General features: G+C 61.6%; 2 protein-coding genes across 2 annotated transcripts in view; one reads left to right on the plus strand and one right to left on the minus strand.

Moving 5' to 3' along the window:
• The first annotated feature begins 123 nt into the window (after nt 1–123).
• Nucleotides 124–9,169, plus strand: SEMA3DL (semaphorin 3D). The gene is made up of 18 exons (XM_414276.8): nt 124–175; nt 1,989–2,286; nt 3,374–3,534; nt 3,612–3,674; nt 3,778–3,897; nt 3,972–4,074; nt 4,148–4,276; nt 4,354–4,499; nt 4,797–4,911; nt 4,985–5,054; nt 5,133–5,277; nt 5,352–5,574; nt 5,676–5,758; nt 5,830–5,871; nt 5,981–6,138; nt 6,232–6,296; nt 6,399–6,529; nt 6,597–9,169. The coding sequence occupies exons 2-18, from the start codon at nt 2,181–2,183 to the stop codon at nt 6,963–6,965; spliced, it is 2,229 nt and encodes a 742-aa protein (XP_414276.4). The 5' UTR covers nt 124–175; nt 1,989–2,180; the 3' UTR covers nt 6,966–9,169.
• A 907-nt stretch (nt 9,170–10,076) lies between these two features.
• RAD54L2 (RAD54-like 2 (S. cerevisiae)) overlaps nt 10,077–15,407 on the minus strand; it is a 36,472-nt gene continuing 31,141 nt past the window's right edge. Inside the window, 7 exon segments of the mRNA NM_001293318.4 lie at nt 10,077–11,103; nt 11,105–11,562; nt 11,755–11,847; nt 12,417–12,506; nt 13,001–13,197; nt 13,308–13,504; nt 14,104–14,279. Of these exon segments, the coding sequence (NP_001280247.2) occupies nt 10,573–11,103; nt 11,105–11,562; nt 11,755–11,847; nt 12,417–12,506; nt 13,001–13,197; nt 13,308–13,504; nt 14,104–14,279 (1,742 nt within the window). The 3' untranslated portion in view covers nt 10,077–10,572.

Genomic DNA, 15,407 nt, shown 5'->3' on the forward strand with positions numbered 1-15,407 from the left:
CGCATCGTTTCGGAGCCCCGCACCGCTAGGTGGCAACAGCCGCCCGCACCGCGGGGCCGAGCGGGACGCGGGGACGGACGGACCGACGGACGGACGGACGGAATGGGCGCAGCCCCCGGCCCCGCCCCGAGCCCCAGGTGCTGCCATCGGCGGACGGCGGCTCCGCGGCTCCCGGGTGAGTAACGGAGCGATGCGGGAATCGCCCTGTGCCGGGCAGCCCGAGGGGAGCGCCGTGCTCCGGAGCCGGACCCGCAGAGCTCCGTTGGGTGCGGGACGGTCCCGCCGTGAGTGAGAGCTGCGGGTCGGGCTGCGTGCGCTTTGTGCCTTCGTGCGTCGTACCTCTGAGTGAGATTCGTGCCGTCGGGGTCGGGGTTGGTGCGCCGGGACAGAGCGCCGGGGTGGCCGATGTGCCCAGAATGGGGGCACTGGAGTGGTTGGTGTGCTTAGGGTGGAGGCATTGGGATGGTTGGTGTGCGGGGACAGGGCACTGGGGTGGCTGCTGAGCCCAGGATGAGGGCACTGGAGTGGCTGCTGAGCCCAGAATGGGAGTGCTGGGGGGGTTGATGCGCTGGGACAGGTCGGCGTGATGCTCAGGCTGCTGTGACACACAGCACGCAGCAGTGTTGCTGCAATGTATGGATTTGTCCTGCAGAGCTGAGGGCATTGAATGTGGCAGAGAAATAAATACCCCGATGGTTTATGAGCTGGAGATAGGGAGGTCAGTTTGAAAGCAGAAATATCAGCGCTGTTAGGAAATATGGGAAGAATTCATCCCTAATCTAATCTCACCGAATTCCACAAGGATGCGAGGCAGGGCTCCATCACTCCGGCTCCTCTGGTTGAGAATTAAACAGGAAACCCCAATGATGTGAACTGTTCCCCCAATCCCAGGCGTGGTTTGAAGCCATGTGCTGGGCGATGCTCCTGCGCAGTGCAGCAGTAAGGGGGCAGGGGTTGGGAAGGAGGGAATTGTGCTTTATGAGCCATGGGGGACTCTGCACAACGCCTCGGCAGCTGAGGGTCTGAGGTCTGGCCTGGGGGTGCCCGAGGGCCCCATCCCACCCCAGGAGCCCCGCTCGCATTTTACCCCCCACACAGCTCAGCCAGCTCTGAAAATGGAGGAGGAGATGCCATATCAGGTGTCGGCCATGCGGTGGACAGGGGATGAGGGCTGGGTTTGGCCCACACACCGCACCAGGGTGTGGATGGTGCCGGGAATGTGGCCGTGCCCCCTGAGATCTCCAGGCTGAGCGGACCTCACCCTTTGTGGCTGCTGACTGTGTGCAACCCACGGTCCCAAGGGCTTGGCGTGGCACGGCACACTCTGCTTTTGGGCTCCAGCTCTGTGGACATCCATCCCTTGCAGTGGCTCTGGGTCAGCAGGACAGCAGGATGACAGCTGCCGCCGCCTGATGGAGCAGCTGTGGGGCATCCATCATGCAGTCCCCAGGGGACAAAGGCATGGGCGGTGTGTGTGGAGCCGCCCAACATACAGATGCAGCCATGGGCACGTGTGGCACTGGCAGCTCCCGGTGACATGGGCTGAGCCACGGGCTGGCAAACACATGGGACACGGCGTGGTGGTCCCATCACCGCCTGCTCTCACCTCTGCCCGTCTTTGCTGCATCCCACAGCCCCATCCCCAGCTCTCCCCCAGCTGCCGGCCCCGCTGTAACCCAAGAAGCGCAGCCCGCGGGGCTCTGGATTAGCCACGAGACAATCGGGGTCTGTGGGGCGGCACATGGCGGGTGGGGGCGGCTGCGGCCTCACTCAGCCCCCCTCCATCCCTGGGGACGGAGCTCTGCCAGCGCCCTTCCCCCCGCGGCGTTTGGGCTCCTGCCCTGTTTGTGGCACGGCAGAAAGTGCTGCCAACATCCCTCGCGGGGCGCCTGCCCTCGGCAGCAGCCCCTCTCCATCCCCTCTCACAGGAGTTGATTATTTGAAGCTGTCGGCAGTGTTTAGCTTAACCCTGGATTCATCGCCCGCAGCTGTTTCCATCCGAGGACTCTCCGTCTCACCCCGCGGTGTTCGCTCTGCCTGCACTGAGCCTCCAGGAGAAGCGTCGGTGCCACCCCCGGCTGCCACCCGGGCCCACGCTGGGGTCACGCAGGTCGCCACTGGGGCCGAGCGCATCGCAGCGCAGCTTCTCCCCTTCAGGCTCAGGCCCCGTGCCCGCAGCGATGGCCCCGTTGGCTGCAGCCCTGCTCTGGGTGCTGCTGCTGCTGCGGCCGCACGGCGCCGGGACATGGAGACAGCACACCCCACGTCTTCGTGTCACATACAGAGGTGAGGGGCTGGGGGTGGGAGCGCGGGGTGTTTGGCACAGGGCTGTGGGATCCCCGCCTGTGGCAACGTCCCCACCAACTTCTGTCCCATCTCCTGCATGCACCCCCCTACCCGAGGCGTTCCCCCTCCTGGGGATGTGGTTCCATGGGGTGGGGGATCCATGAGGCCGCACGCCGTCCCCGCAGCCATGGGCAGAGGCAGCAGAGGAAGCTCCCAGCATCGGGAGGGCTGGGGGACAATGGAACAATGGCACGGGATGTGACTCACGGACAGCGAGGGGCGGCAGGTTCAAGGACACAGGCGGCTCCAGAAGTTTAGGTTTGAAAAACCCCAGGAAAAAAAAATAAATATAAAATAAAAGGGCCTTTGAGAGCCTCACGTCGGGGCTCGGCGTGGGAGAGAGAGGGAGCTTCGAGTGGGGGGGTGGGGGTAGACGTGAGCTGCTCGCAGAAGGAAATGACAGCGGTGATGCCGTGGGAGCGCAGGAAGGATGGGCACAGTGAGAGGTGGGTGTGGGTCACACCGGGACAGTCTCTGTGTCTCTGCAGCAGTGCTGCACGGTGTGGGGCTGCAGAGTGGGGCTTCTCCCTTACCAGCGAGGGGATGGAGGTGCAGAGCCCCCCAGGCTGCGGGATGTGCTGTGGGGCAGGCGGTGACCCCAGGAAGCCGGGTCAGCCCGCACCGAGGATGCAGGGGCTCAGGAGACGGATGGGACGGGGGGAGGAAAAACACCCTGTCCTTGGGAGATAATGGCACAAAGGAGAGGATGTGTCTCACCCATCGCCACAGCCTCTGCGCAGTGAAAGCAGGGACAGGAATCCAGCTGCTCACCCCATTCACTCAATGGGAAGCGCATGGCAGCCCCTGCCCAGCCCTGTGCGGCGGTGCTCCTTCCCCTGCCCTACGTCAGGTCCACTCCGCTCGCTTCCTCCCAGCTGCTGCGGATGCTCTGGTGCCCACGTCCCATGCACTTAATGTGGCAGTGTGCCCAGCCGGGTCCCCAGCGCTTTGCATCCACCCACCTGCTTGGGTTGACGTTGAGGGGCATCCCCTCATGGCCGCCCTTCCTCCCACCCCGTGCCCTCAGAGCTGCTGAAGTCCAACAGCTCCCAGTGGCTGCTGGCCCCAGGGGATGTGCCGGGCTCCCAGGCGCTGCTGCTGGATGAGGACAGGGCCTGGCTGATGGTGGGAGCCAAGAACCACATCATCCTGCTGCACCTGGAGCAGCCGGGCAGGGAGCCCGAGAAGGTCAGCACGGGGCAGTGGGTGTCCGCCGGGCATCCGGCACCGCATCCCCATCACAGCCCACGGTTGTGTGGTTGCAGATCTCCTGGCCGGCACCCAGGGCGCAGGTGGAGCACTGCCGGCTGGCAGGCAAGGACGTGGAGGTGAGCGGGGCCGGGAAGCCCTGCATGTGGCTTCTGGGCACTGAGAGCTGAGCCCCAGCACCGCGGGTGTGCCCGCCACTAACAACCATCCCCCTTCGAGCAGACCGAGTGTGCCAACTTCATCCGCCTCCTCCAACCCTACAACAGCAGCCACGTGTTGGCCTGCGGGACCGGCGCCTATCAGCCCGTCTGCGCCTTCGTGCAGCTGGGAGCCCACGGGAAGGTGGGGACTCCCCGTAGTAGCACCTGGTCCCAGCACAGCCCTGCTGCAGACTGATCCCCCCTCATGCCCTGCAGGGTCCTGGGGTCCCCGTGATACGGCTGCTGAGCCACTCCCTTCAGTCGGGGCGAGGCCGGTGCCCGTACAGCCCCCGGCAGCCCTTTGCTGCACTGCTGGTCGGTAAGAGCGGAGCACCGGGGGAAGCGGGGGCTGTGGTGGCTCCCGGCTGCTCCATGCCCGCACTGCCCTGCAGATGGGCAGCTGTACTCGGGTACCTCCAGTGATTTCATGGGCAGCAGTGCCGCCTTCTTCCGCACCGAGGTCGGCGGGGCTGAGCGGGGCTACATCCGCACGGAGCAGCACCAGGACCACTGGCTGCACGGTATGTGGGCTCTGGGCCCGGCTGGCAGCCCCATGGGGAGCTGTGGGCATGGGGCAATGCCGTGCTGCTGCCCACAGAGCCCACGTTCGTCGGTGCCTTTGCCATCCCCGACACCCACAACCCACACGACGACAAGGTCTACGTCTTCTTCCGTGAGACGGCCCTGGAGGGCGGGCAGTGGGAGCGGCGACACATCCACGCCAGGGTGGCCCGGGTCTGCAAGGTCAGTGCGCAGCCAGGTGGGCGTTTGGCCTCCCCAGCTGCAGTCCCCACCCCTGCTGTGGGGCTGGATTTGGTGGTCTCCCCAGGTCTCTGCAGTCTCCAAATCCCCTCCGAGTGGGATCACAGCCCCCACCTCTTCCAGTGCTCTGCTGCAGAGCCGTGAGCGCATCCCCATTCCTGGGCACCCAGGCAGCGCAGGGGTTGGGGCTGGGGCTGTGGCCACATGCCAGTGCTGGTGCTGGGCTGGGTGGGTGGATGCCAGGCTGGGCAGTTGTGCGCAGCGCTCGGTGCCCGGCAGAACGACGTCGGAGGGAAGCGTGGCCTCATCAACCGCTGGAGCACATTCCTCAAGGCCCGCCTGCTGTGCTCCATCCCCGGGCCCCAGGGCACGCAGACACACTTTGACCAGTTGGGTGAGTGCCTCTCACCTGGGGCTGCTGCTGTCCCGCACCCAGCACCCAGCCACTCCTCTCACCCTCTCCGCAGAGGACGTTTTCCTCCTCCACACACGAGACCCCCAGAACCCCCTCGTCTTCGGCCTCTTCACGGCATCCAGGTGAGCCCACCCCTGCGCACGGGGCATCCATGAGCCTCCCCCAGCCCTCACCCTGCTACACTGACAGCCGCCCCGCAGCGCTGTGTTCAGCGGCTCCGCCGTCTGCGTCTACTCCATGGCTGCAGTCAGAGCAGCCTTCAGCGGCCCCTTCGCGCACAAGGAGGGCTTCGACCACCGCTGGGTGCAGTACAAGGGCCGCGTCCCCTACCCCCGCCCTGGCACGGTACGGATGCGGGCGGTGGGTGGCAGCAGGAGGGCCCATCCCAGCCGTGACGCATCCCTTGGTGTTCCCTGCAGTGCCCCAGCGAGACGTACGACCCACTGCTGCGCTCCACCAAGGACTTCCCCGACGAGGTGATCAGCTTTGTGCGCGCCCACCAGCTGATGTGGGAGCCCATCCGCCCGCTGGGCCGCCGGCCCGTCCTGCTCCGTGCCAACGTTCCCTACCGGCTGCGGCAGCTGCTGGTGCACCGGCTGGAGGCTGAGGGCCGCCACTACGATGTGCTCTTCCTTGGCACAGGTGGGGGCTCGGCACGACGCTGGGGATGGGGAACGGAGCCAGGCAAAGGGTGCGTGCACATTGTCAGATCCCCACCCCACAACTCTTTTCTCTGTTGGCAGATGATGGGAAGGTGCTGAAGGTGGGGCTGCCCGGTGAGGTGGGTGCCGAGGCTGTGAGCCTGGAGGAGATCAGCGTCACCGAGGTATGGAGGCACTCACTGGGAGCAACTGCCCGGCGCCCAGCAAGGCCTCAGTGCCTCCCTTTGCCCTCCAGGTGCCTTCACCCATCCTGGACATGAAGCTATCACCGAAGCGGGTGAGTCCTCATGCTTCTACCCCAATGGACAGGGCAACCGGCCCCAGCCCCTCATCCCCCTGGTGTGCCAAGGCCCTGTCCCGCTGACCACTGCGGTGTGCCCGAGCAGCAGGAGCTGCTGGTGAGCAGCACGCAGGGGCTGCTGCAGCTTTCCCTGTCCCGCTGTGAGCTCTACGGGCCGACCTGCATGGATTGCTGCCTGGCCAGAGACCCCTACTGCACGTGGGATGGCAGTGCCTGCACCCCTCTGCTGCTCACGGAGAAGCGGTGAGCATGCCACGAGGTCACCTCACGTCCCCTGCATGGGCCGGCCTTGGGCTGGAAAGAGGTGCCAGCGCAGCCCCATCCACTGTCCCGCAGGCGTGCCCGGTGCCAGGACGTGCTGAAGGCCGATGTGCTCAGCCAGTGCCAGGACACAGCAGAGGGTGAGCACCAGTGCTGGGATTGGCAAGCAGCAGGGCACCACCAGCACCCTCTGCCATTGGGAAGCACAATGCTGGGGCTGACCCCGTCCCGTTCCCATGCAGGGATGGCGGCTGTGGAGCAGCCGGTGTTCGGTGTGGAGAAGAACTCCACGTTCCTGGAGTGCCGGGCGCGCTCCCCGCAGACAGCAGTGCGGTGGCTGGCACGGCGCGGAGAGGGGCCGGCGCTGAGCGAGGTATGAGGGCAGCTGGGGTTGGGTGAGGGCGAAGAGGACAGCAGGGCCTGACTGTGCCCGTGCCCAGGTGAGGAGCGGCGGGCGCGTGGCGGTGCTGGAGCAGGGGCTGCTGATCCGCCAGCTGGGCCGGGAGGACGCCGGCACCTACGAGTGCCAGGCTGTGGAGCACTCCTTCTCCCGGCCCCTCACCCGCTACAGCCTGCACGTCATCCGGCACGAGGCTGCGGAGCCGCCGCATCGCCGGGGTAAAGGGGCTGAGAGCACCTGGACGGACCCGCGGGCGCTGGGGGCACCGGGCAGCGGCAGCCTCGAATCCTACTGCAGCGCACTGCGGCTCCGGGAGCGGCAGCGGCAGAAGGCCTGGCAGCAGAAGTGGCAGCACCGCGCCCCCGAGAGCAAGAGCAGCCGTGTGCGCCGGCAGCCCCGCAGGCTGTAGGGGCGCAGAAGCCCTCCTATATGACTACCTCAAACTGTGCTGGGACTGCCCACCTCGGCACAGCTCCTGGACGCAAAGCCTGCGTGCCCCGAGGAGCTGATTCCCATTTTTCCCTGGCCCGTTCTTAGCAGCAATAAGGAAGAGAAGAGGCTGAGAATGGAAAGCAACCGTTCTTGCACGTGGTTTCCGGCAGCACCTGGACCTGTGGTGGGCACAGCGCCCACCCCCAGCACCATCCCGGGGGGCTGAGGGGTACCCACCTCTCCCACCCCAGCCCACATCGCTTTTATGGATTCCAAAGCCAGAGAGACACCAGGCAGTTATACCAACTTACAATTTATTGTTCTTTAAAAAAAATGACATGAAACACAAGTAAAAATAAATACATCATATAAACAACAAATTGTTCCAAGTCTCTGCTCCGGGAGCTCAGGCAAAGCACGGCCCGTTGGACAGAGAGCAGAGGGAAGCACGAGATCATGCGTGGGGCACCGACCCACCCGCCCTGCTGGGTGCTCCTCCTTCCAACCACAAAAGACCAGCCACAAACTAAGGCGGTAGTTCAAAACCGAAAGAATAACCCCAAAAACAACAGGAAAACCGAAGTGAGACTTATTGATGCATTCACTCCGTGGGCTGTGGCGCTGAGCCGGTGCCATCGTCCCAGCAAAGGGAGCGCATCCTCCACGGCTGCCAGGAGCCACCGTCCCCACAGCATCACATTATGTTTGTTCCCCTTGTGACCAACCCCCCCCAGCCCCCCCCAGCTCCTCCCCTGCGTGAACACAATTCATCCAAGCGCGGCGAGCAACACCAGCTGCGAAGGTATTGCTGCCCTTTGCCTCTTTTGACCCCTCAAGTGAGAGCGATGTTCTGGTGGTGCTCAGCTGTTTGCTGCTGTCACTAAGCCAAAATACATCAGCATTTCTAGCCAACACCCCTCTGTTCGCCGGAACCCTCTGCTTTGTGTGTGCATCTGCAGCCGCCCCCCCCCTCCAGCACCCCGCGGAGCCTACCCTGCCCTTGGGACACCGCCCCATCGCCCCCCAGCTCTTCCTTAGGGTCTGTAAGAACCCGGGCAGAGCCCTGCAGGGCTGTCCCCAGCGTCACCGCCAGCCCCGCTGCTCCTACCGGTCGCTGGGAGACAGAAAGTCAGCAGCAAAAACAAAGAGAGCGCTGAACCAGGTGGGAAAGTGCCGCTCCAGGCTCAGGGCCAGGCCAGGAGCCCTGCAGCAGAACCACATGCTGAGGGAGTGGATGAAGGGTGGGGATCCCCAGGAGAGGGGCTGCAGGGCTCACAGAGGTCCCTCCGCTCAGGAACAGCCTGCATAACCCCACGGTGCCGGGAGGAGGAGGGAGGAGTTGGACAGGTGCTGCCCTGCAGGCTGGCAGCAGTGAGGCCACCCCCTGGGCCGGGCTCTGACGGGTGTGGGGATACGGACCCTCTTCAAGGGGGGGGACCCCGTTGTGCCCAAAGGGGTGCCTGGCAGCGGGGCAGGCGCCTGGCGAGCTGCAGGGAGGCCGCCTGCAGAGCTGCCCCAAGTGCCACCACCTGCAGCGGCCCAGCGGGGACACCTTGGGGACGCATCTCAGCGTGTCCCAGAGGAGGCCCGGCTGCGGAGGGGCTCCACTGCCACGATGCTCCCACTCTCCCCACCGGGACCACCCCCTGCTACGCCCCATCCCCCAATCCACCAGCACCCACAGCCTCACGGGGACACGGCGGGCAGCGGGGCACGCTGGTAACCATCAGCGGCACAGGGCTGTGCGCAGGCGGACACACAGAGCACGGGAGGGCACGACTCACAACGCAGCACTGTCACGGCTTTGGAGGAACTTGCATGAACACCATCAGTTAATTTGCTTTGTTACTTTTGTGGGGGGGTTTGATTTTTATTTCCATGGTGCATCCAAAGACAAGTTGTCCAGCAGTTTGCTCAGAACCCCTCGGTTTTCAACTCCTAGGATATGTTAAAGAAGAAAGCACTATTTTAATGTTTGTCTTCAAAAAAAAAAAAAAATTAAAATAATTAAAATAATTTGCATAGCTAAACTGTTGATCTAAGGCTTCTACAAACGGCGTGGTTATGTTTGACAGACAACGGCCATTAAACAGAGAAGGACACTAGGAAAGCCCCGGAACAGGTTTTTATTGTTTCCATACCACGTCTCCGTCGCGCGCAGCCCTGATGGGGGACGGCAGCGCATCCTGCCCTGCCCTGCCTGCTCCCAGCGAGCACCAACCAGGCATCCTCCGCTCCGAGAGCCCCCAGGGCTCCCCCGAGCCCTGCACGGCTGCCTCTCCTTCCTCCCGTCCAGTCTCCTCACCGGGAAGGAGCACAGCGGCTCCTCCGCCTGTCCTGAGAGCACCGGAGGGCTCCGTGCCCCCCCAGCTGCTCCGCAGCCCCCCGTGGGACGCGGTGTGATGGGGGGAAGCTATGAGGCCGCAGCCAACTCAGCTGCTCCCCCTGCCAGACAGCCCGACAAGCATCCGCGGCGTGATGGAGGCCAGAGCTTCACGGATTTCTTTCTTTTGCGTTCATACAGAAATTAATTTAGGAATAGAAAGAGTCCCCCGAGCAATAAATACGACGCCTTCATGTAATAAATTAAGGTAGAGATTCTGTGCGGGGCAGGGGGGAGCGGCTCCCATCACAGAGCCACCAGCGGAGTGCAGCCCCCTGCCCTGCCTGGGGCTGAGCCCACCCAGCCCGGGGTCTGCAGGGTTATGGGGGGGGGGGGGGGGCAGCGGGACCCCCTGCAGCGGCCGCACAGTGGGCACTGTGGGATGGCCCTATGTTGGCTGGCAGCCCCAGAAGGGCCCGGAGCCCTCGTGCTGCTTAACAGTGAATTTGGAAAGGACGACAGATTGTTTGCGGGTTGATTTTGTGTCGGGTTTTGTCGTCGTCGTTCATTTTTTCTTTTTTCCTTTTTTTTTTTTCCTTTTTTTTTTTTTGTTTTTTTGTACATCAATCCTTCCCCCTACAACACACACGACGTAAAGTCTCCCTCCCCCACCCCACAGAACTCCCCTCCCCGGTAAAAACACTTCACCGCCCTCCCCCCCCCCCCCCCCCACCCACCCAGACCTCCGCTGGAGCCTCCCCCTGGCCCCCACCTCCCGTGGGGAGGGAAGCTCACGGATAAGGCAGTTCGTGTGAGAGGGAGAGCGCCCGCCAGCACCGCGCCTCCGGGCTGAGAAGGGCAGCGACGGGCACCGAGCCTCCCCCTTCGGACAAGACAGAACAGAGACAGACAGACAGACAGGGCGCGGGAGGGAGGGAGGCACTCCTATGGTTTGCATCGCTGCTTCCCTCCGGCCCTGGCTCGTGCTCCCCCGGCCTTCAGGTCCGCCCTACGCCCCCCACCCATCTCCCAGCCCTGGGTACAGTTCAGATCCTCGACGGCTAAAAATAAAAAAAAAACCAAACCGAACAACAGAACAGAACGAAAAGAAGAAAACCAACCCCACGCCGCACCCTTCGCATCCTTCTCCACCCCACTGCCGTGGCCCGGGGGTGGGGGGGGGGGGGAAATCCTGACTCCCACAGAGGTCCTGCAACTTTCGCCTCCCGGCGGAGCTGAGACCGAGCGGGAGCCGGGCCCGTTATTTCCCTGTGATCTCTATAACATCGTCGTCTTTGTCCTCGTCATTAGAGCTGCATCCCACCTCTGGGACCTCCTGGGGTTCAAACTGAGGCACCTGGGAGCGAAGGAAGCCCCCGGGCGGGTAGCCCGAGTGAGGGGACACGTAGCCAGGGTAGGCGGATGCCATGCTCCTGGGAAGGCTGCTAGGCAGGACGGGGGCTGGGAAAGGAGCGAACATCCGGGGCTCGGGCAGGAGGGACTGCGTGAAGGGAAGCGAGTAACTGGGCAGCACCCCCGTCAGAGAAGGGTTTAGCATGAATGAGGGGACGCTGGCGGTGGCTGAGGTAGCAGCAGAAGAGCTGGCGGTGCCGGCTGTCAGCAGAGGGTCAGTAGTCACAGGGAACACCAGATGAGGGTCTGGGAGTAAATTGGGCAGCTGGTAGTAAGAGGAGCCAGCGCCCATGTACAAGGAGTTTCCTGGCTGGGAGGCAAATGGATGGGTTAGGTTGTGGTTTAAAGAGACAGGAGGCATGGCGAACCCACCGGAGACGGGGGTACCCGTGTTCGTACGGCTGCACGGACGACGGCAGCTGGCGCTTCTTCTGCTGCCTGCGGGTTTGCTCCTCCGGGGTCGACGGCGAGCTGGACTTGCGCTTGTTGCCCCGTAAGTCCAACACCGAGTGGGCATCGACGTGCTGCCCGGCGGCTGGCAGGGCTGAAGACACGGAGGCAGCCACGCAGTGAATCCCCGCGCGCTGCTCAGCTCCTCGAGCCGCCACGCCGGGCGCGCTGTCCGTGCGGGACGGGTGGCTTTGTGCCGTGGTGGTGCTGGGGGAGCTGTGCCGGGACTCCCGGGCCGCCGCCGCCTCCGCGTACTGCTGCAGCTCGCTGATGATTTCGGGGCTGTCGGGGGATATGGGCCGAGTGAGCTCCTCCGCGCTGGGGAGCTGCGGGGATGAGGCACTGTGTCTGCCGTTGCTTGCGGACTCCAGCGAAGAGCTCTGGGAGCCTGCAAACAAGGAGATGGAGTAGGTGAGAAGGACAGCCTCGGAGAGAAAGCTGGGAGGGAGAAAAGGTGAGGATATCGCGGGGAGGCTGCGGGGGGAGCTCTGAACGCAAGGCAGCCAGGGAACGGCACAGCCCGGACACTCGGGCATGGAAGCAGGCGAGCGAGCCCTGCAGAGCGCTCACAAAGCCCCACCTGAGGCAGCTGTCCGACGGTCTTCGTTGCCCTTTGGCTTCCCAGTGGTCCGGATAGCAAAAATCCGCCCATCGCTGGTCCGGATGTACGTCCCTGGAACAGAGGGACAACAGCTTCACTCACGGCTCCTGGTCTCAGCTGAGGACTCCGACCACTGACCAGAGAGGCTGCCCGGGCAGGGGCACAACAGCAGTGCTGCAGAAGGCCAGGCCCACAGAACAAGCAGGGTGATCAGTGGGGGGGGGCTTCTGGCCTCAGCCTCGCTCCTCATATTCTCCTCTTCAGTGTTCCTGGGCGGCAGCTCACCCACTCCCAGTGGGAAATGTGGAAGCTCATACTCAGGGTACTAAGTTTGCTCTGGGAAGACTGGGAAAAGTGTTTGGCTGCCCCAGTACGTGCAGTGGGTGCTGTGAGAACAACACACTCAGCAACAACGTCCAGCAGCTCCTCTCAGAGGCAGACGCAATCATAGCTGCAATAGTCCTGAAGTGCCAGCTGCAAGAGCACACCACGGGCTGCAGCAGAGCCACTGTGAAGTCCAGATCTCCTCTCCTTGTTTCTTTCCTCTCGAGGGCCTGACCGATGCCTTTACATCCTTCTCCTTGCTAATTAGCATTGGCCAGGTACCCACCCAGCAATCTTCCCGAGGCAGAGGGACTTACCTTTTGTCCCTCGGATGATGTGGATGCTCTCGCCAGCACTGATCCTCGCCTGTACATCAGTGGATGTGTTTGTACCCGGAATCACAATATCTGGGAGTGGAGGAAGAAACAAACAGTGCCTGTGAAACCATGTGCCAGCCGCAGCTGGGAGAGGGGAACAAACCCCTCTGCTTGCAATGCAGTTGTCTCCTCTCTGTGCTGTGCTAGAAGCAAGCCCCAGGTGTATTTCTGAGCAGGGCAGGAGGCAGCACAGGCTTCAAGGAAGCAAAGCCTTGCTGCTCTGGCACAGCATCTCCCCTGTCCCAGCAAAGACAGCTGATGACTCCTGTCTGGAAGAAGTATTCACTGGTCTCTCAGAGAGTTCACTCCCCAGTAACCCACCAAGCACGTGCCCCTTAGACAACTGCAGGCAAAGTCCTCCACACACTGGGGAACTGCTCAAACACAGAGTGGTGGTACCAGTTGCTCTGACACCTGTTTACCCACAGCCCGTGTGGGCATCAGCAGTTCACCCTGCTCCTCAACTCACCGTGGTCATCACAACTCAACTTGCCTGCTGCAGCCCGTGAGCAGCAGCAACTAACCTGTGGTTGTGACAATCTTCTGCACAAGGACACCAGCTCGCTGTAGATAGTTGATGGGGAAGTTGACAGCAGGGTTGGAACTTGAGGTTGATCCTGCACTGCCCAAGGGGACATGCCGAGGCATCATAGGAATGGGAGTAGATTGAACCGGGCGGACACTTGCCACCGGCTTGTCCTCGCCTTTGAGGGCTGGTCGCCTAGTGAGAAGAGAGGAAAGTGCAGTGCCCTCACTGACAGGGCTAAATGTCCTCCGTGCCTTCATTTCTCATCTACAACACAGGAAGAAGGGAAAGATGCAGACACTTACCAGTTCCTCTGGCTGAAGGCAGGGATGCTCGTCAGGCTCTGGTCACTGGCTGGGTAATATTGTGCGTAGGACGGCCGAGTGTAGGGGACGGATGCTCGCTTTTCCTCCTCATAGCTCTTCTTGGCTGCTTTCTTCTCTGCCTTGGTCAGCTTGTGCTCCTTCCGGTCAATCAGCAGTGACTCATGCTGAAAAGGCTCCTGCAGCCCCACAGCACAGAGTTTTTGTCACCAACTCACCGCAAGAGGGAACCAACATACCCCACACGGCAGCCACCCTGTCCCCGTCCCAGCGAGCGGAGGCAGAGCTGGTCAGAGCACAGTGTATCTGGGGACATGCTGCAGAAGCAACCAACGCACAGCCTGAAGACTGACAGAGTCAGCTAAGCCATCATGTCTGCCAAGCCAAGTTAAGAGTGCAAGCACAGAGCCTGCTGAGATGTCCCATAGCCACCAGGGCCCAACACCTGGCCACAGGTCCGCGTTGCAGCACCATCCTACCAGCAGAGCTCTCTCCAGCAGAGCCAAGTGCTGGCTTTCCCCTGCACTGCATCACCTCAGAAAGAGAGCTGGCAGCAAGTCAGGACATGCCACCGCCTCCTTCCTGCCTGAAATAAGAGGTGCCCTATCACCTGCCCCCAAATCTGTCCAGGACAGAGGTGGCTCAAAATGCGTAGAAGATATGGCACCAAAGGGCAGCTTCTTCTTGCCACCACATCCCCATCACACAGCCAGACTCCAACAGACCCCCTCTTGCCTACGCAGTGCTGTGCTAGAAAAGCAGCAGTTTGGTCTTATACCTTGGTGATGAGGTGAGGATACTTGAGACAGGCTAACTGTAGAACTGACTCCTTCATCTTGCTTGGATTGAGGGAGAGCTGAGCAAGATCGGATTCCTCTTCCACAAAATGCAGCAGATTCTCCACCTCCCGTCGGGTGAAGTTCAGCACTGGGTTCAGGTCATCCACCACCCGATCTGGAAGAGGGAGGGAACAGCGTGAGCTGAGAAGGGAAGAGATGGACACTGCTCCCCTTTCTACACTCCTGTCCTAACAGAGCTCCCTCTTTGCAACCTGAATGTTCCTCAGAAGCCTTGTGTAAATGTTAAGGCGTCGTGCTGGGAGATGAGCCTGTTTGACCAAGTCAGACTGACAAATGTCTTATCCTCTAAATTGCACAGCAGTGCAATGCAGGCACGCAGGAACATGAAGCTAAATATAAATGATGTCCCATCTCACAACCTCCACACCCTAAGGCTGAAAACAGACAAGGTCAGGGACATAAAGGTGGCAAAGTCAACACCTGGCCCCCCAGAGTGCTACCAAAAAGGCTCAACCAGGTGCTGAAATCTACAGAACTCCTGAGCTGAAAGCTGAGAAAAGCAGCCACGGTCCCTCCCTTGCAAGAGCCTGAAAGTTTTGCTTGGACGTTTCCTCCTGCACGTGGGGCAAAGGGAGTACGTGGAGAGAACATCTATAGCCACGACTCTCCTGGGAGCCAGGCCAGCTACCAGGAGACTCTGCCTCGAGGGCAAGGCAGCACACTGAGCTGATCACACCGAGCTGCTGCCTCTGGAGCAGAGGGTTGAGACAAAGCAGAAGACAGGCAGCAGAACTCTCTTTGGGTCACTACAGCCCTCAGCTGCATACCCCACAAGAGCAGCTTGACAGCTGGCACAAACCAGCACAAAAGGAACTTTCGGTATGAGAGCAGGTTAGAATGGGAGTGAATTCATTATTCTTGGCTCCCGAGTCATTTCTATCAGTCAAAAATATCAGTATGTACTTTTATTTTGCTGTTTTTTGCTCTCTTGCTGCCAGAGAAATGGAGGTGCAGAGCTACTCAAAAAATAATGCCCAGGCATGAGGGGAGGAGGATCAGCAGCCCTCAAGCTCCCAGTCTCTTATACAACCAAGAAAGTAACAAGGAATGTAAATGGCACTGCAGAGCACAGCTCTGCTGCAGGATGCTGGCTCTACAACTCTCACTGCCCTGCCTTGATTTTCTTGTGGGGTCTCATGTTGCTGTTGACTCAGACATCCAACTTTGCCCTGGAATAACGTCCTCCTGCCAAACTTCTTTGGCTGTTTGGTTTTCAACCTTT

Source organism: Gallus gallus, chromosome 12 (genome assembly GCF_016699485.2).
Source record: "Gallus gallus isolate bGalGal1 chromosome 12, bGalGal1.mat.broiler.GRCg7b, whole genome shotgun sequence".
Classification (NCBI taxonomy): Eukaryota; Metazoa; Chordata; class Aves; order Galliformes; family Phasianidae; genus Gallus; species Gallus gallus.